At 52.1% G+C, this 19,352-nt stretch overlaps 1 protein-coding gene and 1 non-coding gene across 3 annotated transcripts; both read left to right on the top strand.

Moving 5' to 3' along the window:
* The first annotated feature begins 8,166 nt into the window (after positions 1-8,166).
* Positions 8,167-10,836, top strand: ADRB3 (adrenoceptor beta 3). 2 transcript variants are annotated; one of them, XM_081519057.1, is made up of 3 exons: positions 8,302-9,497; positions 9,963-10,024; positions 10,182-10,836. In XM_081519057.1, exons 1-2 carry the CDS (start codon positions 8,302-8,304, stop codon positions 10,006-10,008), a joined length of 1,242 nt encoding a protein of 413 aa, XP_081375183.1. In that variant the 3' UTR covers positions 10,009-10,024; positions 10,182-10,836. The 2 variants fall into 2 exon arrangements, with proteins under 2 accessions (XP_081375184.1, XP_081375183.1); XM_081519058.1 differs by lacking the exon at positions 9,963-10,024 and having other exon boundaries at positions 8,167-9,497.
* A 7,583-nt stretch (positions 10,837-18,419) lies between these two features.
* TRNAC-ACA (transfer RNA cysteine (anticodon ACA)) lies at positions 18,420-18,491 on the top strand. Its single transcript has one exon. It is a non-coding gene; the product is annotated as a tRNA-Cys (tRNA).
* The last annotated feature ends 861 nt before the right edge of the window (positions 18,492-19,352 follow it).

A 19,352-nucleotide genomic window follows, 5' to 3' on the forward strand; every position in this document is an offset into this window, starting at 1 on the left:
CCCCAGCGCTCACCGCCCTTCCTCTGTCCTTGTCAAGCCGCACATATTCTCTGGTGTTTAAGCCCCGCCTTCTAGAACGGACTCTATGTGAAGGCGGCCACCGTGTCTGATATCTCTTGGGGTCTCCCAGCATTTCTCCTGGGGGCCCAGTCCGGGGCTGTATATAGTAGTTGTTGGTTAATGAATGAGTAATGGACGCCATCGCACAAGCATTCTTTCTCAGCCATCGTCTTCCAAAAAAAGGACGGGCCTGAGCAGTTTCCCTGGGATGAATGACAAGGCAAAGCGGACAGTTGGTCAGTCAGGGACTTGTCCCCTCTGAGCAAGCTGGGCTGGTGCTGGGTTTAATTTAGGCTGCTCTGCCTTCCATGCTTTGCAAGGACTTTCCCACGACAGACTGGGGACCTGGAGTTCTGTGCCATTAGCACCACTACGGAGAGATGAGTAGGGACAATGCTGTTGGGGGTGCTGGCCTCTGACCCGGTTCTGCTTCTGCACGGGACTGAAGCTTTTCGCATCCTTGTTGTTTGCTGTTTCATTCCCAGCTCATCAGCTGGAGCGTGCCCAAGTGGAACACGGGTTCTGGGCTTCGGTGTGGGGGTGGGGGCGTGCACCCATGGGTGGGTGGACCTAGGCTGGGCGCACATGACTAAAAATATGGATGCAGTAACTCACTGCAGGCCGGGAGGGTGCACGTCTGATTGAGTTTCTGTGTATTGTTCACATCTCCAGCGCTGCAGGACTCACGATGGGGCATGCTTATTTGCAGGTGTGTGTGTGTGTCTGTGTGTTACACTTGTGCCCGTCTGTGTGTGTGCCTGTGTGTGCATGCTCTCCCATCTAAGCTTCTGCCTTGCTGACTGTGTGTATCTGTGCTGCCTGCCTTCACGGGTGGATGGCTATGCAAAGAATGTGAGCCTTTCTCCAACTGGTTCCCAAGAACTGATGAATTCCTCTTGTCCCCAAACCCAGACCTCGGCACAATGTGAAATAGATCCTGATCGATTCGCTAGCTCCTCCTTCTTCCGGAGTTGGGGATGAAGAAATGGAGGAAGGCCACAGTGCCCTTAGCAAGGACTTTTTGTGGTTCTGATTGGGCCTTGAGAGCCATGGAAGCCCTGAACCTCGAGTGTCCATGACACCATTTGGAATATTTTATTTCCTTTTGGAAAGGAAATAAAAAGGTTCTTCCCCACTACTGGAAAGAGGAAGGCATTAACTCTCCTCCCAATCCTGGCCACACCTCCTGCTTCCCTGTGCCTGAGTCTGCCCCCCAAGGGTTCCTGGGCTCCTGTGAAAATGCTGCTTCATGGGAGGCTGGAGTACCTAAGAAAGCTGGGGTGATCCTCTCTCCTTGAGGAGCTCTGAACCTTGGCAGGGGGAAAGGAAGATGATTTTTAGCTAAAAAGGAAAGATGGATGCTCTTTAGAAATCCAGGGCTGTCTTCCACAGCTCCCCCCTCTGCCCCGCCCCCAGGAGAGAGCTGACAGCACTGTTTACATTCTTTTCCTTCTTGCCTCCCCATCCCCCACCCCTTCTAGGTCCTCCTTACTTTGGGCTGGCAGAGCGACTGTGACCCTAGAGACAAAGCCACCTTTCCTGGGGGAGGGAGGGGGGATGCCCAGCCTCACCCGGGTTTGTCAGTATGCCACCAGCTCTGAATTCCACCCTTCTTTCACCCGTTCTTCTTCTACACCCTCCAGCACCCCTGTATTAACCCTTTCATCTCCTTCCAGGAACCAGGGAGCAACCCAGAGTCCAGGAAGCGGAGGTCAATGCTAACGGCTGGCTCCCAGTCTCCAGCCCGTCCTGCACCTCCACCTCCCTGCCCTCAGCTCCCAAACCCTGTCCAGCGGAGAAGGTGGGACAAGCTGCCAGCCAAGGCCAGAAGAGTTAGCCAGGCTGGTCATTTCCTTTGTGACCCGGACAGTCTCCTACTAAATCCCAACAGCGCAATTTGTAAAGGAGACAGGATCACCCCAGCCTCCTTCTGCTGCCTGCCTCCCGCAGAGCATCCGTGAAGCAGCATTTTCACAAGAGCCCAGGAACCCTGGGGGTGGGGGGTTGGGGTAGACTCAGGCACCGGGAGGCAGGAGGTGTGACCAGGGTTGGAGGAAAGAGAGTTAAATGCCTTTGTCTTTCCAGACGTGGGGGAAGAACCTGTCTGTTCCTGGGTGCGGGGGCGGTGCTGAGGTACAGCAGGCTGTCCTCAATGGTATCGCCTTGGTTTCCCCAAGGGATGCTCTTCCTTGCTTTCTTTCTCTGGGACAAACCTGCCCTGCCCAATGTCCGTGTCCAAAACTGCCGGTCAAACACTGGTAGTGCCGCTTCCATGGGATGAAGTGAACTCCAACTATCTCTATGGGATGGGAGTTCCTGCCAGGGACTTGGGCTGGTCCTAATCACCTTTGTATTAGTTCAGTCGCTCATTCATGTCTGACTCTTTGTGACCCCATGCACTATACATGCCAGGCTTCCCTGTCCATCACCAACTTCTGGAGCCTACTCAAACTCGTGTCTGTCACGTCGGTGATGCCGTCCAACCATCTCATCCTCTGTCGTCTCCTTCTCCTCCCACCTTCAATTTTTCTCAGCATCAGGGTCTTTTCCAATGAGTCGATTCTTGGCATCAGGTGGCCATGTGGGGACTGGCAGAGAGAAAAGTGCCCAGTGAGCCCCAGGCTGCTGCACCCCACCAGCAGGGTCCACATGGCAGCGCCAAGGCTGTCTCCTCTTCCTTCTCTTTCTCCTCCTGTTGCAGCAAAATGCCTTCACTCCCTTTGGGATTGAAAAAAAATAAAGTGGCATTTCCCCATTAAAAACAAGGAAACATTTTTCCCTTGCCATAGCCTCTCCACTGGCACTTAGACCTTGACCACTCCCTGACGGGGGTCTTTCCTATGGGCTTTGACCACCCCAGAGCCTTTGTGAGGCTCAGCTTCCTTCCTCTTTACAGATGGGAAAGAAAGCTCCAGCCTCTGTCTTAATTGGAGGGTCTCATACTCGAGGTGTGGGTTTCCCTGTTGGGGAAGAAGCAATCCCCTTGTTTTGCTCCCTGTCCTTCCAAGCACCGGCCACCTTTGACTCAGCACCTGTTCCCGGGGGCAAAGTATGGGCTGATGTGAGAGAAAGGCCAGAGAATGTGCGGCCAGAGTACCAGGCAGGCTCCTGCCTTGTTCGAGCTTTCCCTCTCGGGGAGAGGGACGGAAGAAACCAGAGATCCAAGCAGCACGGCGGATCTGCCCTCTTCCTGGTTGCCTCCTTTGCCAGTCAGAGAAGTGGGCTGCACCAAAGTCAGCCAGTCTCCAGGGTGACTGCAGGATCTGGGAGTTGGTGGGCGCCCTCTCCTTCTCTCTCCCTCCCTCACTCTCCCGACCCTACCTGGGATGCCTGAGCCCCTGCGGGGAATAAAGGAATGAACCTTCCCTGTGTGATCTCAGTCCAGCCTCAGTTTCCTCTCTGGACCTCAGCTTTTTCTTTTTCTTTTTTTTCAGTTTTTGGCCATGCCCCGTGACATATGGGAACTTAGTTCCCCAACCAGGGGAGCAAACCCTCGCCCCCTGCAGTGGAAGTGCAGACTCTTAACTGCTGAACAACCAAGGAAGTCCCCCAGACCGCAACTTTTTAATTCTTTCCAATGTTGGTGTGGATTGGATCTTTCAGACCCTAACTTTTAGCTCTTCTTCGATGCCAACATCATCCTACCCTCCCAGACTGATTGTGACCAAAGGAGAAGCAAAGAATAGAAAGTCAGCTGTTCAGAAGTCACAGCTACACGTGATGTTTGAAGAGAGACAGGGCAGAGAGGGGAAAGCTTGAACACAGGTAGTCTTGGAGAAAGCACAAGGCTCAGTCTCCTGAGCTAGGCTCCTACAAACACGCACACAGACACACATGTACGTGGACCCAGCTGTGGTGTTCAGGGGATCGGCCACGAGCTACAGTCAACAAGGGCAGGAGAGAACATCCAGGTATTAGAACTTCTGCCCACAGGGCAAGGCGGTGGCTGCCTCTTCTGCTTCTGCTGACCACGTTCTCCAAATCACAGACCATCACACAACTGGCCCCTCACACAGCAGGATGACCTGTTGCATCCTCCGAGCCCCCAGTATAGAAACAGCAGCGGCCTGAACTCAGTAGCTTCAGAGGCCCACATTCCCAGTCTGCCTCCAAGGGCACAGGACAAAGGTCATCTGGGGGCCCAGGGCCAGGGTAAACTCTCACTGGGCAATGCACACTTCTGTCCACAGTTGGATGACCCCTATAGACTGGGCAGCCTAACTCCTCTGCGGCCAGCAATTAGGATGACTTCCCGGCCATGGGTCACTTGCCTCCCACCCTTGGCGGGCAATCAGAAACAGCGGCAAGAGGGTAAATGGGTACATTGCATGGAGAGGGAAATTTGGCCATATCTTTTAAATTTACAAATGTGTATACTGCATGATTGGAGAAGGCAATGGCAGCCCACTCAAGTACTCTTGCCTGAAAAATCCCATGGACCCAAGAGCCTGGTAGGCTGCAGTCCATGGGGTCACTAGGGGTCAGACACGACTGAGCAACTTCACTTTCACTTTTCACTTTCATGCATTGGAGAAGGAAATGGCAACCCACTCCAGTGTTCTTGCCTGGAGAATCTCAGGGATGGGGGAGCCTGGTGGGCTGCCGTCTATGGGGTTGCACAGAGTCGGACACGACTGAAGCAACTTAGCAGCAGCAGCAGCAGCAGCATACTGCATGATACAGTGATTCTACAGGAATTTATTCTACAAATATACTTACACATGTGTGAAATGACATGATTACAAGTGATGCGCTGCAACGTTATCTATTAGGAACAATTGGAAGTCAATGAGATGTCTATCAGTAGCTGTTTGGTTTCATAGATTATGGTATATCCCCATAAAGGAATATTGAAAATGGAGGGTTTTGTGCATTGGTATGGAAGAATTATGGATATATATTGTTAACATAAGCAAGGTTCAGGACAGTGGGTATATTTTACTACTATTTGGGTCGAAAAGAAATGAAAATAAGGGACAAAGGCATATATATTTTTTATTGACCTTATGTAAAATATAAGTGGAAAGATAAACAGGAGACTGCTGGTCGCTACTACTAGGGAGTTGAAAATTGAGGCGAGGGCAATTTTCTAGTATATGATTTTGTGTATTTTGATGGCTGAATAACGCGAATACATTATGGATTCAAAACATAAAATGAAGAAACACAAAAGCACAAGAAGAGACCCAAATGGTGACAGATGGACTCCTCCCTGTGGGGGGCCCCAAGGCCAGGGGTGGATGGTGGGTGGGGTGGGAGATGGGCCGGCCTGACTGAGAATGTTGGGGGGATGGGCCAGAGCAGCGGAAAAGCTCTCCAGGTGCTGGGCACTGCTCTCTGCTGGCTCCTAAAAGCCTTCAAAACAGGGGCCAGAATTCCTCTCCCCACAATCTCCTTTGGTTATAGGCCTAATCATTCCCCAAAGGCAGGCACACGCATGTGGTTAGGGAAATCTTATCTTTCTTGAAACGTAAACACTGGAACACACTTCCTCGGATTAACAAGGTCACCCCTAAAGCCACGGCAGCCTTTGAAGTGACTTGACTTCCTGGCACCCCTCTCCTTTCCCCCCACCGACTCGGATATCCTGGAAAAAAAAAAACACCAAAAAACCCTAAACCTTGCTGAATGGCAGGAATTTGTTTTAGAGGTTACTCTTTGAGAATCTTCTGACACCCTTTGGAGATAACTGGCAACACTTTGGGGTGTTGCAAAACCTGACTTGGGAGGGACTGCCTTGACGGTCAGCAAGAGGCCTCGGTCAAGACTCAGGCCAAGTGGGACCTGCACTGCTGGCGTGGTGGGTGAGGGGGAGAGGCTGGACCTGTAAGCCTGGGCACGGAAGGCATTTGCTTGGGAGCCACTGACCAGCCCTGCTTGCGGGTGAGCACGGGGTCCCTGGGAGATGACACGGGTTCTTTTTCCTTGGGGATAATTTTAGGTCTTCACTTCGCCTCCAGTCTCTCCAACTCCCAGCCCCTGGCTCGGCCTCCCAAAGGGATTGCTGAGACCAGTGACTCGACAGGGTACTGTTGAAATATAGAGCTCTTCAAAAGAGACTTGCTAAGGCATGGCCCTGGAGGCTTTTTCCATGATATTTCCCCCGCCTTTCTCCCATTGTTTCGGGAGAGGAAGCAAGATGGCTGGAGGATCAGGTTCTGGGAGGACTTAATAAGGGTATCAGATCTTCCTGCCCTTCAACTCGAACCTAGGGGTGTGTTTTTCAGTTTCATGTCCCCGCACCCAGTTTGAGAGGAACTGGCTTAGAGACAGAGCTTGGCTGAGAACCAGCCTTCGGTCTGGGGGAGGGGAGGTGGGGAGGAGGCCCCACGCTTCTTAGGTGCGGGAATCTCTGATGGCATTGTAGGAGAGACTCCGCAGGCATTCAAGTGCCAGGCCTGCAGTGCCACACACTCCGAGATGCAACGTGTGAAGTCCTCATCCCAATGTCTTCTAAGTTTTAAAAGTTCATGAATAAAATCTTCAGGGAAGTAGAGAAGACTTTGCCATGGTGACGGAAGATTTGTGGAGAGCTTGGAGTGATGGTGGATAAGGCTCAACCTGGAACCCATTGGTTCATTTTTTTTTATGTCTGCCCTGGGTCTCAGTTGTGGCAGGTGACATCTAGGTCCCTGATCAGGGATCGAATCCGGGCTCCCTTCCATTGGGAGTGTGGAGTCTTAGCCACTGGACCACTGAAGAAGTCGCCTTCATTCTTTATTTTTGGCTGTGCTAAGTCTTCATTGCTGCTGAGCTTTCTCTAGTTGCGGTGAGCATGGGCTCCTGTTTCTTGCTGTGCACAGGCTTCTCATTGTGGTGGCTTCTTTTGTTGCAAAGAAACAAAGGCTTTCAGCACACAGGCTTCAGTAGGTGCAGTACTCGGGCTCAGTCGTTGCACCACAGGGGCTCATTACTCGGGCTCAGTCGTTGCACCACAGGGGCTCATTAGCTGTCTCTCACAGACTCTAGAGAGTGGGCTCAGAAGTTGCAGCCCAGGGGCTTACTTGCCAGCATGCGGAATCTTCCCAGACCAGGGATTGAACCTGTGTACCCTGCATTGGTAGGCAGATTCTTATCCACTGTGTGTGTTAGTTGCTCAGTCGTGTCTGACTCTTTGCGACCCCATGGACCGTAGCCTGCCAGGCTCCTCTGTCCATGGGATGCTCCAGGCAAGAATACTGGAGTGGGTTGCCATTTCCTTCTCCAGGGGATCTTCCCGACCCAGAAATTGAATTCAGGGCTCCCGCATTGCAGGCAGATTCTTTACCATCTGAGCTACCACAGTATTCACTGTATCACCAGAGAAAGCCCCATTCATTCATTTTTAGCACAGTCATTACAACAGAAGCGTTTTAAGAGAAGGGGTCCATCTAGAAGTTTTCTCCGTGGAAAGTGTGGGGAAGGAGAAGTGGGGAAGACAGAGAAATGGAAACTTCTCAGTTTCAGTTCAGAGGTCAAATCCAAACTCAAATGAGCAGGCAATGATAAAGACTCCTGGAAAATGGAAGATTTTCCCCCCCAGTAGCTGAAAAGAGAAAAAAAGAAAGAGAAAGAAAAGTAAGACTAGAGTGACAGGGGAGGTAAGCGAATAGAAGGGTAGGGACCAGATCTCATGGAAGGAGGTCTTGGGAGAAGACGGAAGAAGCCTGTGACTTAACTTACAGAGTCTCAGGGGAGGATGCCTGCGTGGAGAAGGGGCTGCTGTGGGTCCTTTCCTTTGCCTCGAGGGGGTTACCTTTCCCCGCAAAGCGGTAAGGAGGCGGGGGCTCTTCCTTCCCTGAGCGATGCTGCTGGACCTTCCGGGGAAATTGGTACAGAGTTCCAGAAAACCAGTGCCGCCAAAGCGCGTGGAACTGTCACGGCAGGAGGGGTCACGTCGTAGCAGAGAACACACGGCGTGACTTTACTCTTAGGAATCTTACTGGGGGGTTGACTAATAGGGAAGTTGGGGGTCCATCTCGCTTCAGTCCCCACGGCTCTATTCCCTCTCCGGAGGCCCAGCGTGGAGACTATTGGCCGCTGCCCCTTTAAGGGCCGCCACTCCCCCACCCCCACCCCCTCCCCAGCGGTGGCACCCAAGGGGTGGGGGTGGCGGGGAGACTGTGCGTTCTCGGCCGGTGAAGTGGGGAAGATGGCCCAGGCCAGGGGAATCGCTCCCACGGCCCGATGCCCCCTCCGCTGAGCAGGGTGAGCTGGGAGACCCTTTCCCTCATTCCTTCCCTCCCCACGCGCGACGCGGGGATGGCTCCGTGGCCTCCCGGGAACAGCTCTCTGACCCCGTGGCCAGATATCTCCACCCTAGCACCCAATACTGCCAACGCGAGTGGGCTGCCAGGGGTGCCCTGGGCGGTGGCGCTGGCGGGGGCGCTGTTGGCGCTAGCGGTGCTGGCCACCGTGGGAGGCAACCTGCTGGTAATCGTGGCCATTGCTCGGACGCCGAGACTCCAGACCATAACCAACGTGTTCGTGACTTCGCTGGCCACAGCCGACCTGGTGGTGGGGCTCCTGGTATTGCCGCCGGGGGCCACGTTGGCGCTGACCGGCCACTGGCCCCTGGGCGTCACCGGTTGCGAGCTGTGGACCTCGGTGGACGTGCTGTGTGTGACCGCCAGCATCGAAACCCTGTGCGCCCTGGCGGTGGACCGCTACCTGGCCGTGACCAACCCGCTGCGCTACGGCGCGCTGGTCACCAAACGCCGCGCCCGAGCAGCCGTGGTCCTGGTGTGGGTCGTGTCCACCGCGGTGTCGTTTGCTCCCATCATGAGCAAATGGTGGAGCATCGGGGCCGATGCCGAGGCGCAGCGTTGCCACTCCAACCCGCGCTGCTGCACCTTCGCCTCCAACATGCCCTACGCGCTGCTCTCCTCCTCGGTCTCCTTCTATCTTCCGCTCCTGGTGATGCTCTTCGTCTACGCACGGGTTTTCGTGGTGGCTACGCGCCAGCTGCGCTTGCTGCGCCGGGAGCTGGGTCGCTTCCCGCCAGAGGAGTCTCCGCCGGCTCCTTCTCGCTCCGGGTCCCCTGGGCCGGCGGGGCCGTGCGCCTCCCCCGCGGGGGTGCCCTCTTACGGCCGGCGGCCGGCGCGCCTTCTGCCTCTGCGGGAACAGCGCGCCCTGCGCACCTTGGGGCTCATCATGGGAACCTTCACTCTCTGCTGGTTACCTTTCTTTGTGGTCAACGTGGTGCGCGCCCTCGGGGGCCCCTCTCTGGTGTCCGGCCCCACTTTCCTCGCCCTTAACTGGCTGGGCTATGCCAACTCTGCCTTCAACCCGCTCATCTACTGCCGCAGCCCGGACTTTCGGAGCGCTTTCCGCCGCCTGCTGTGTCGCTGCCGGCCGGAGGAGCACCTCGCCGCTGCCGCCCCGCCCCGCGCCCCCTCCAGCGCCCCCACCGCCCTGACCAGCCCCGGCGGGTCCAGGCAGCGCCCACCGCTCGACGGGTAGGTAATCGAGGCGAAGGGAGCAGGAAGCTTTCTGTATCTCCTCTGGTCAATTTTTTTTGAGTTCGGGGTTCGGGAGGAGAAGGTGGGGCTGGGGAGGGTCTCTGCAATCAAGAGAAGCAGGGCACGGAGTAGAGACAGACTCAAAGTGGAATCCAGAGCCCTTTCCTTTCTGGTTTCCCACCCACCCTGCCCAGGGCTGGGGGTGGAAGCAAAGGAGGCGGCCGGGTGGTTCTCCTGCCCCGGAACAACAGTGCGCCGGGAGGTGCCGCGGTGCGGAGGGCCCCCGGCTCGACCAGTCAGCTCTAGTTTTGGTTTTCTTTCTCTGCCCAAATTTCTTGCCATCACTCGGGCTGGCTTTGATTTGCAGAGAAGACTAGAGGGCAACCCTCCACTCCCCACCCCACCCCACTCCCGCGCGCCAGTCCCCAAGCCTTCCGGCTTAGTTCTGGTTTCTTTGAAAAGTCTGATGGCCCTGAAGGTGAGGATTCGCTTCCGGAATGAAGGCTAGCCGGGCTGAGGAAGCTGTGAGTGCGAATTCTTCTCCAGTAGGAAGCGGGTCGAGTTGGAGTTGGGGGTGGCCTTTGCGGCTCGGTGGATCCTAGAGGGGCTTTCCAAGGTCTCTGACCCCGTTCCCACGCTTTGCCCCCTCACCCCAAGATACTGTTATCTCCATTTTTTCAGGGCTTCCTGCGGACTTTCTTAGGCCTTGAAGAAACAGCTCCATTGATCCGGAACCTTTGGAAAGCCTCTGGCCGGCCTCGGTTCAGAATGAGCCCCGTGGAGTTTCCCAGCTGGAAAACTCTGCCCTCCCCAGCCTGACGACTGGGTCCTGGGAGGAGGGGGGGGCTGACTGGGGTGGGGAAATCCTTACCAAGTGAGTTTTTGCCAGCTCTCTTTCTTTCTGAGAGAAGTTTTTTAAACCCCAGCCCTGAACTTCACCGCTACCTCAGCAGCTCGCGTGTCCGGCTGCCCGTGCCCAGGTGCCCTGGCAGGAAGTCCGGGCACCCATCACCTGTCTCACTTGTGTGCCGTGTGCGCAGGGGCAAGACAGGCACCTTCGTTCTGTTCCTTCTGCCGCCCAGACCCTGAGGAGCCCGTCGGGGTGCTGGAGGCCCAGGCTGAGAAGAGGAAGCTGGGGAAGGTCACAGTTTGGGGTTCGGGGTTTTGTCCGTGGCTTCCTCACTGTAGACACACCTACCTCACATCAGTTTCAGGACTTTACTTTAGAGTTTGGGGTGGGGGTGGGCGCTCCTGGCTTCGTGGGAAGGTGAACCATTAGAATGGGTCCCTTCTTTTCCTTTTGAAATCAAATTAATAAATGTTATTGAATGTGGTTTATCTGTTGCCCTCTTTCCTCTCCCTTTGTTTTCTCTGCGTAATCCACTTACTCCTTTCATAGAGCTGACTCGTGACAGAGGCAATAAATTAGGACTAATCCTTGTCCCTTTCTTCTTGATCCTCATGAAACAAAGAAGGAAAAGTCTTTTGGGGTGAAGGAGACGGAGTTTGAGCCTTTGACGCTCTGATCGCCCCACCCTGGAGGTTTTGCTGCCTACGGGATTCACTGAAGTGTCTGCAGGAGGGTGGGGTTTGCTGTGCCAGGGATCAGGGCACATGGAGCTCTTGCACTACAAGCTAGAGGTGGATTCATACATCCCGTTGCCACCAGGAACCAGTTTTGTCCGGTGCTGTACGTGTGTGTGTGGCGGCACAGACCATTGTTTGTGTTGGGCAGATGTCTTGGGTTATAAATATATTCTGACATTTCTTATCCTTTCCATAACCTCTAATAACCTCTACCTTCCCACTCCCTTTCCTGGGCAGCAGAAATCTGTATTATCTTCTTGAACTAAAACTGGAGTTACAAGTTTTGAGCGCCTTGATAATTTTCTTCCCCCCTTATTCCAATTTTATGAATCTTATCAGGCAGTTTCCCAGGGAAAGAAAATTTCTATGGAAACCCCCGGGTCATGTTGTGAGTTCTTATTTAGACTCCATGAGCAGAGACCATTGTCCAGGAGATTTACTGGAGAGCCAGTAAATCACTAAAAGCTGAACAAGCTGGGTGACGGCAGCATACAATGCTTGGCTACCTTCAGGGGCTCCAGGGTTATAAAACTTTGATCGGCCCTGAGGATAAGCTCAGTGGATTTCCACATATGGGTGTTCCCTGTGAATTGGACCTGGCCTTAGCTGCTTTCTTCTGTCTAGGGGTCCAGGTTTTATTTCTTAGGATGTTTGCATACCAAAGATGACTTTCTCCTTCTTCACTCAGAGCAATACGAGATCTCTGGTGTCTGAGGTGTGGAAGGTTTCTTGGCAAGGACTCAATGGTTGAACCTTTAGCGGAGAAGGAAGTCTTGCTTTCGCCTGAGCATAAGGAAGAGGGCCTCTTCTCTCTCCCCATCTCTGGATATTTTCCCAACATCGCTGAGGGAAGTTGTCCAGTTGGTGTCAGGGTGCTAGGCGGGGGAGAAGAATGATTTGGGGGAGGGAGGGCGCTCTGGTTTGTAGAATTGTCCTTGAATGCCATCCAGGAGCTCACAGGGCTCGAGTCTTACTCGATATGCACCCGTGTGCCAGCTGTCAGCCTCCTCTGGAGTGTTTAGACTTGCGCTGGGGCTGTGGACTCCGTCTGCAAATTGTCACCGCTGTGTCTGACAGGTGGAGAGGCAGCCAGCTGCTCCGGTTATTTCTCCAGCAACTTGCAGTCAGGTGTCGGGCCGAGGGAGATTTATACCCTTGGATGTCGAGTGGGTTGCTCTCTGTAGCACGGGCCCGGAGCACTTGAACTGGGGAAGACAAACAACTATCCTCTGAACCTAGAGATGTGAAGACTTGCAGACGGTTGCTAGTGGTGGTGCGTGCTCAGTTGTGCCCGACTCTTTGTGACCCCATGAACTGTATAGCCCTCCAGGCTCCTCTGGAATTTTCTAGGCAGGAATACTGGAGTGGCTTGCTCTTTCCTCCTCCAGGTGATCTCTCCGACTCAGGGATTGAACCTGCATCTCTTGCATTGGCAGGTGGATGCTTTACCATGGCATCACCTGGAACCAATGAGGGAAAAAGGGTCCGTGAAACCTCTGGCTCTGCTTGAGCAGAAGTGGCAAGGCGGAAGGGGCTGTGCTGGAGGACACAGGATGAAGAGTGACTGGCTTTTTCAGAGGGAACCTGCCTTCTGCAACCTCTGAGACCGCTGAGGGGCAGGCAGAGTTAGGGGGAGGCTGTTGTTGGTAACAGGCTTTCCTGGGGCTCTCCCCGGGGTAGAGGGGTGTGCATATGTGCTAAGTTGCTTCAATCGTGTCCGACTTTTTTGCGACCCCATGGACTGTAGCCCACCAGGTTCCTCTGCCCATGGGATTCTCCAGGCAAGAATACTGGCGTGGGTTGCCATGCCTTCCTCTGGCGGATCTTCCCAACCCAAGGATCAAACCCATGTCTCTTAGGTCTCCTGCATTCGCAGGCGGGTTCTGTACCACTAGTGGCAGCAGTCCCTAACCTTTTTGGCACCAGGGGCTGGTTTCGTGGAAGACCACTTTTTCACAGACCATGGAGTGGGGGGAGGGGGCTGGTTATTTCATGATGATTCAGGTGCATTACATGAATTGTACACTTTATTTCCATTATTATTACATCAGCTCCACCTCAGATGGTCAGGCCTTAGATACCAGAGGCTGGGGACCCCTGTTCTGGGGAACAGTGGTAAGTGCAGTCTGTGGTCCTCATGGGCAGTCACGGGGCGATCATTCCACACCAGCTTCATTCCTCAGTCCTTACGGCGTCCAGCACTTTCTTTCTCTCGGCCTGCGGTCACAGGTGAAGGCCATGGAAACAGTGCCCTTTATGGTTCCATCCTAAAAGCCAGAGATGTAGGCTCCCTTCTCAGACTGCTGGGCAGGGGCAGTATGTCTGTCTTTGTGTGTCTGTCCAGCGGAGAAGGGGGAGTCGGCAGAGGGTGTACAGACCTGCCAATGGCCTCCCTAGCCCCCTGCCAAACGCCCTGGGGGTAGTCTGCCTTAGGCCAGCTAGTGAGCAGTTGAGGTGTGATGTGAAACTGTTTGATTAGCAGCAACTCCAGAAAGCCATCAGCTTTTTCATAGTTCATCCTATTATGGGATGAAAGAAAATCAAAGCACATTCCTCAGTTTCCCCATCTATAAAGTAAACGGGGGATAAATTTTTCTCTTCTCTCGTGCCTTTAGAAGGGCAATGAAGGTGACTGGGATGACTGGCTCTCATCAACCTCTGGGAAGCCCTAGGCAGAGCTTTGCCTCTTCAGCATTTCTGCAAACGTCTGTGCTCAGTTCAAGGTATAAGCGGTGCGAGGCGCCCCCTGATGGCTGTTTGAAGTACAACAGATGTAGACCGAGTCTACAAGCTGGCCTGAACTGGAAAAACTTGAAGCCACCCTGGAAGTGGTTTGGTCAGGGGAATTCCCTGGTGGTCTGGTGGTTAAGACTGCGCACTTTCACTGCAGGGGTCATGGATTGGATCCCTGGTCAGGGAAGTAAGATCTCGCATGCCCGTGGTGTGGCCCAAAATAAATAAGTATCAATAAATGGATATGGTTTCAGTTCACTTGAGTTGCTCAGTCGTGTCTGACTCTTTGCAACCCTATGAACTGCAGCACGTCAGGCTTCCCTGTCCATCACCAACTCCCGGAGCTTGCTCAAACTCATGTCCATCAAGTTGGTGATGCCATCCAACCATCTCATCCTCTGTCTTCCCTTTCTCCTCCCACCTTCAATCTTTCCTAGCATCAGGGTCTTATTCCAATGAGTCAATTCTTCGCATCGGGTGGCCAAAGTATTGGACTTTCAGCTTCAGCATCAGTCCTCCCAATGAATATTCAGGACTGATTTCCTTTAGGATGGACTGGTTTGATGTCCTTACAGTCCAAGGGAGTCTCAAGCGTCTTCTCCAACACCACAGTTCAGAAGCACAAATTCTTCTGCACTCAGCTTTCTTTATAGTCCAACTCTCACATCCATACAAGATTACTGGAAAAACCATAGCTTCGACTAGAGGGACCTTTGTTGGCAAAGTAATGTCTCTGCTCTTTAATATGCTGTCTAGGTTGGTCATAACCTTCCTTCCAAGGAGTAAGCGTCTTTTAATTTAATGGCTGCAATCACCATCAGCAGTGATTTTGGAGCCCCCCAAAATAAAGTCTGACACTGTTTCCATTGTTTCCCTATCTATTTGCTATGAAGTGATGGGACTGGATGCCATGATCTTTGTTTTTTGAATTTTGAGTTTTAAGCCAGCTTTTTCACTCTCCTCTTTCACTTTCATCAGAAGCTCTTTAGTTCCTCTTTGCTTTCTGCCATAAGGGTGGTGTCATCTGCGTATCTGAGGTTATTGATATTTCTCCTGGCAATCTTGAAGCCAGCTTGTGCTTCATCCAGCCCAGCAATTTGCATGGTGTACTCTGCATATAAGTTAAATAAGCATGGTGACAATATACAGCCTTGACGTACTCCTTTCCCAATTTGGAACCAGTCTGTTCCATGTCCAGTTGCTTCTTGACCTGCATACAGATTTCTCGAGAGGCAGGTAACGTGGTCTGATACTCCCATCTCTTTAAGAATTTTCCACAGTTTGTTGTGATCCATACAGTCAAAAGCTTTGGTGTAGTCAATAAAGCAGAAGTAGATGTTTTTCTGGAACTCTCTTGCTTTTTCTGTGATCCAACAGATGTTGGGAATTTGATCTCTGGTTCCTCTGCCTTTTCTAAATCCAGCTTGAACATCTGAAAGTTTTCGATTCGTGTACTGTTGAAGCCTCATTTGGAGAATTTTGAGCATAACTTTGGTAGCAAGTGAGACGAATGCAATTGTGCGGTAGTTTGAGCATTCTGTGGCATTGCCTTTCTTTGGGATTGGAATGAAAACTGCCTTTTCCATTCCTGGGGCCACTGCTGAGTTTTCCAAATTTGCTGACATATTGAGTGCAGCACTTTCACAGCATCATCTTTTAGGATTTGAAATAGCTCAACTGGAAATGGTTTAGCCCAGTCTTTTGATAAAATGAAGAAACTGATCCCTAGCAAAATAAATTGTAAGTAGCCAAGATTACTTGGCAACACTGTGTTTTCAGTATAAGTTGCATGGCATTTGGAGCTGGAAAAAACAAATAGGGACGGAAGTGACCTTTTTTAGGAGCACCAATAAATACACCAACCTTGTCAGAGGTGCTCTCCAAGTGTCACCTTGCAGTGACAACAAAGGAAAAAACACAGCTGTGTAGAAATCAAAGAGCTTGCTGTGCTGATTTTAACTCAGTCTACCAGACTCCCAAGTTCACTTTCTTTTCTTTGCACTCCCTGCTCACCATCAGTCACACAGAGCAAGTGACTTAGCCTCTCTCTTGGCCTGTGAATCAAATAGAGATGATACAATTGCTCTACTCAATTCTTGCAGACTGGTTTTGAAGCTCAGATGAGAGACTGTATGTGAAAATATTTGGAAACTGAAAGGGTCCTTCCACTTGTAAGGGGTGTCATTTGAGGGTGGAGCTCCAACTAGCCCCAGGGCTCCTGGCTTCAGCCCTTGTTTGGTCCTGCCTCCATTGACAGCCTAGGTCCTGGACTCACTCACCTTTGGTCACTGTGGGTGTGTCCTGCCTGGTTTTCCTTCCGTAGGTTCATCCCCACCTCAGGTGTCAGCGATCCCCCTGGTGTCACACCCATGTCACTGTACACCTCCCCCTCTGGCCCTCTTTTCACATTCAGACCCTGGTCTGGCCTGTGCCTGACTGTTGGGTCATGGTTTGGCTCACCCTATCTTTGGATATCTTTGCAGCATTTATAATGATCTAATAATTTTTTTTTCAAAAATAGTTTTATTTATTTATTTGGTTGCACTGAGTCTTAGTTGTGGCATGTGGGATCTAGTTCCCTGACCAGGGATCAAGCCCGGGCCCCCTGCACTGGGAGTGCAGAGTCTTAGCCACTGGACTACCAGGGAAGTCTCTATAATGAGCTAATTTTAAGGACAGACAGGGACTTCCCTGGTGGTCCAGTGGTTAGGGCTCTGAGCTTCCACTGCAGGGGGCCTAGATTTGATTTCTGGAACGACAGAGGATGAGATGGTTGGATGGCATCACCGACTTGATGGACATGGGTTTGAGCAAACTCTGGGAGTTGGTGATGGACAGGGAAGCCTGGCGTGCTGCAATTCATGGGTTGCAAAGAGTCAGACACGACTGAGCAACTGAACTGAACTGAACAAGGAACATCTCACCTGCTGTGGAGCATGGCCAAAAAGAAGAAAAAGGATGGACAGAAGGTTTAAGAGCGAGGGCACTTCTAGGTATCAGTGCTTTACGGTATCTTCATGAGAGTGGGGCCCTAAAGAACCAGAAGAAGGAGACGGTATATAGTTTGTTAAACCTTCCGTAACAAATTAGCCCAAACAGAAGAGTGTTGTCACAATTCTAGAGGCTAGAGGTCCAAGACCAAGGTAAGGCCCTGGGGGAAGGCCCTTTTTGCCTCCAGCTTCCTGGGCGTTGTCTGGCTTGTAGCTGCCTCAGGGTGACACCTGCCTCCATCTTCACCTGGCCTCCTCCCACTGTGAGTGTCTGTGTCCAAAGTTCCCTCTTCTAAGGACATCAGTCATTGGATCAGGGTCCAGCTTGATTCTGTGTGACTTCATTTTAACTTGATTACAAGTGCAAAGATCCTACCTCCAAATAAGGTCACATTCCCAAGTTCTGGGTGTTAGGACTTCAGCATATCTTTTCAGGGGGCACAATTCAACCCACAGCTGAGGGTGTGATGGGGAAGGAGGAACACTCTTACTCCAGCCTCTGCATGCTCATCTTGTTCCTGCTGTTTCGAACCCACCTTTCCCAGGCTATTTCATCTATAATCAGTCAGAAGGGTGGTGGGGGTGCTTCTAAGCCTTTTCTCTGGGCCCCAGATTTGGGAGGTGACTCATCAAGTCAGAAGATTCCCAGGTGGCGCAAAGGTAAAGAATCTCCCTGCCAGTGCAGGAGATGCAAGAGACAGGGGTTCAATCCCTGGGTTGGGAAGATCCTCTGGAGGAGGAAATGGCAACCCACTCCAGTATTCTTGCCTGGAGAATCCCATGGATGGAGGAGCCTGGAGGGCTACAGGCCACGGGGCTGCAAAGACTTGGACATGACTGATCGATCACAGGCCTCATCAAGTCAGACCTTGTGTTTGTCTTCTCCTGTTGGCAGAATTTGCTGTCCATTCTCTATTATTTTCTTCCTTGAGTAACAGAACACCTAAGTTTTATCAGGCACATGACCTCCCTAAAAACACATTGGCGCCTCCCCTGCAGCCTGCTGTGACTAAGTGACTAAATTCTAGCCAAATGAAGTGTGAAGCTTCTGGGTCTTAAAGGGAAAAGGTATATCCTCTACATTTGATTCCCCCTTTCCAACTGGCTGGAATGCAGGTGTGATGGTAAGGACTTAAGTAGCCATGTTGGGTCATGAGATGGAAACTCTACAGAGTTCTGATCTTGTGAAATTATCATCCAACCCAATCACCTCTCATGGAAGGACTGTTCTCTCCAGAAGGTTCTGATGACCTGCAAAGACCCATGTCCTTGTATAATCCCTCCCTCATGAATGTGGGTGGGGGCATAATTTGCTTCTAACAAACAGAAAATGGCAAAGGTGATGGCATGTGATTGTTGTGATTATGTCATATTATATGGCAGGTGGGAAGGGATTTTGAAGATGTAATTAAGGTCCCTAATCAATTGACTTCACAGAAAGGGAGATGATCTTAGGTGGGCCTGACTTAATCAGGTGAGCCCTTTAAGAGAAGGTCATTCTGTGACTCCTCCCTCCCCCATCTTTTAAGAAAATTAGGAGCTAAAGAACCCATTTCACTACAGTTTTCATTTCTGAGTTGCTAGGGAAGAGCGAAACATTGACTAGGCTTCCCTGGTAGCTCAGATGGTAAAGCATCTGCCTACAATGCGGAAGACCCAGGTTCGATCCCTGGGTTGGGAAGATCCCCTGGAGAAGGAAATGGCAACCCACTCCAGTATTCTTGCCTGGAAAATCCCATGGACAGAGGAGCCTGGGAGGCTACAGTCCACAGGGTTGCAAAGAGTCGGACACAACTGAGTGACTTCACTAGGGAGGAGCCACGCTTTGTAACGCAGTGAACACAGTTCTCAAAGCCTCTTCAGCAAGAACCTAGATGAAGTCTTCCAGCTTATGCTGTTAGTATCCCAGGAGGGTGAGCGGATGAGCCACTTCTTCCCAGAGAAGAGATGGATGGGAATGGGAGAGCCTTGCATCAGCTGGGCGCCACCCACGGTGTCTCTGTTTTCTCTCCCAGTCAGTGGATCACGTGCTTGAGCCCTTCCCCTGAGGGCTCCCCTTGGGCCCAGGTCTGAATCTAATTGACATTGGAACGCTGTCCCAGAGCCACAGGCAACTGCCTTCCCAATGGAGACATTCTGACCATCTTGGGGGAAAGAGAGCCATACAGGGCTGATGGCAAACATCACCGCACTTGTCAAGATGTTGCGGGCCAAAATCTTGGCCTGATCTGCCCACTGAAGCCGAAAGAAAAATACACAGACTGGAGGAAATAGAAAAGTGGCTTTTATTCTCAGCGGGCAGAGAGGGGAATACAGTACTCTCATGCCTCAAGAACTGTGTCCCCCACCTCCATGAGAAGTCTAAGGGCTTTTATAAGGCAAGGGCTGGCTTTCAGGAGTCAGCGTTGAGGACCAAAGCTGATAGGATCTTGATTCCTTCCTCTTGCATTGTTTCAAAGACAGTCATAAACTGGCGTCAGTAACCCAGTACTTGAGCCTGGCAGTTGGGTGGCTCTGTGACCTTCTTTCTGATCCGTGTAAC

This window comes from Giraffa tippelskirchi, chromosome 8 (genome assembly GCF_054371585.1).
Source record: "Giraffa tippelskirchi isolate mGirTip1 chromosome 8, T2T-mGirTip1v1.2.pri, whole genome shotgun sequence".
In the NCBI taxonomy this organism is placed as follows: domain Eukaryota; kingdom Metazoa; phylum Chordata; class Mammalia; order Artiodactyla; family Giraffidae; genus Giraffa; species Giraffa tippelskirchi.

Bases quoted from the DNA above. Each gene is read 5' to 3' on its own strand.
- ADRB3 (XM_081519058.1), top strand. From the start codon at position 8,227: ATGCCCCCTCCGCTGAGCAGGGTGAGCTGGGAGACCCTTTCCCTCATT. The intron at 9,498-10,181 runs GTAGGTAATCGA...CCATTTTTTCAG, and splicing joins CAGCGCCCACCGCTCGACGG to GGCTTCCTGCGGACTTTCTT.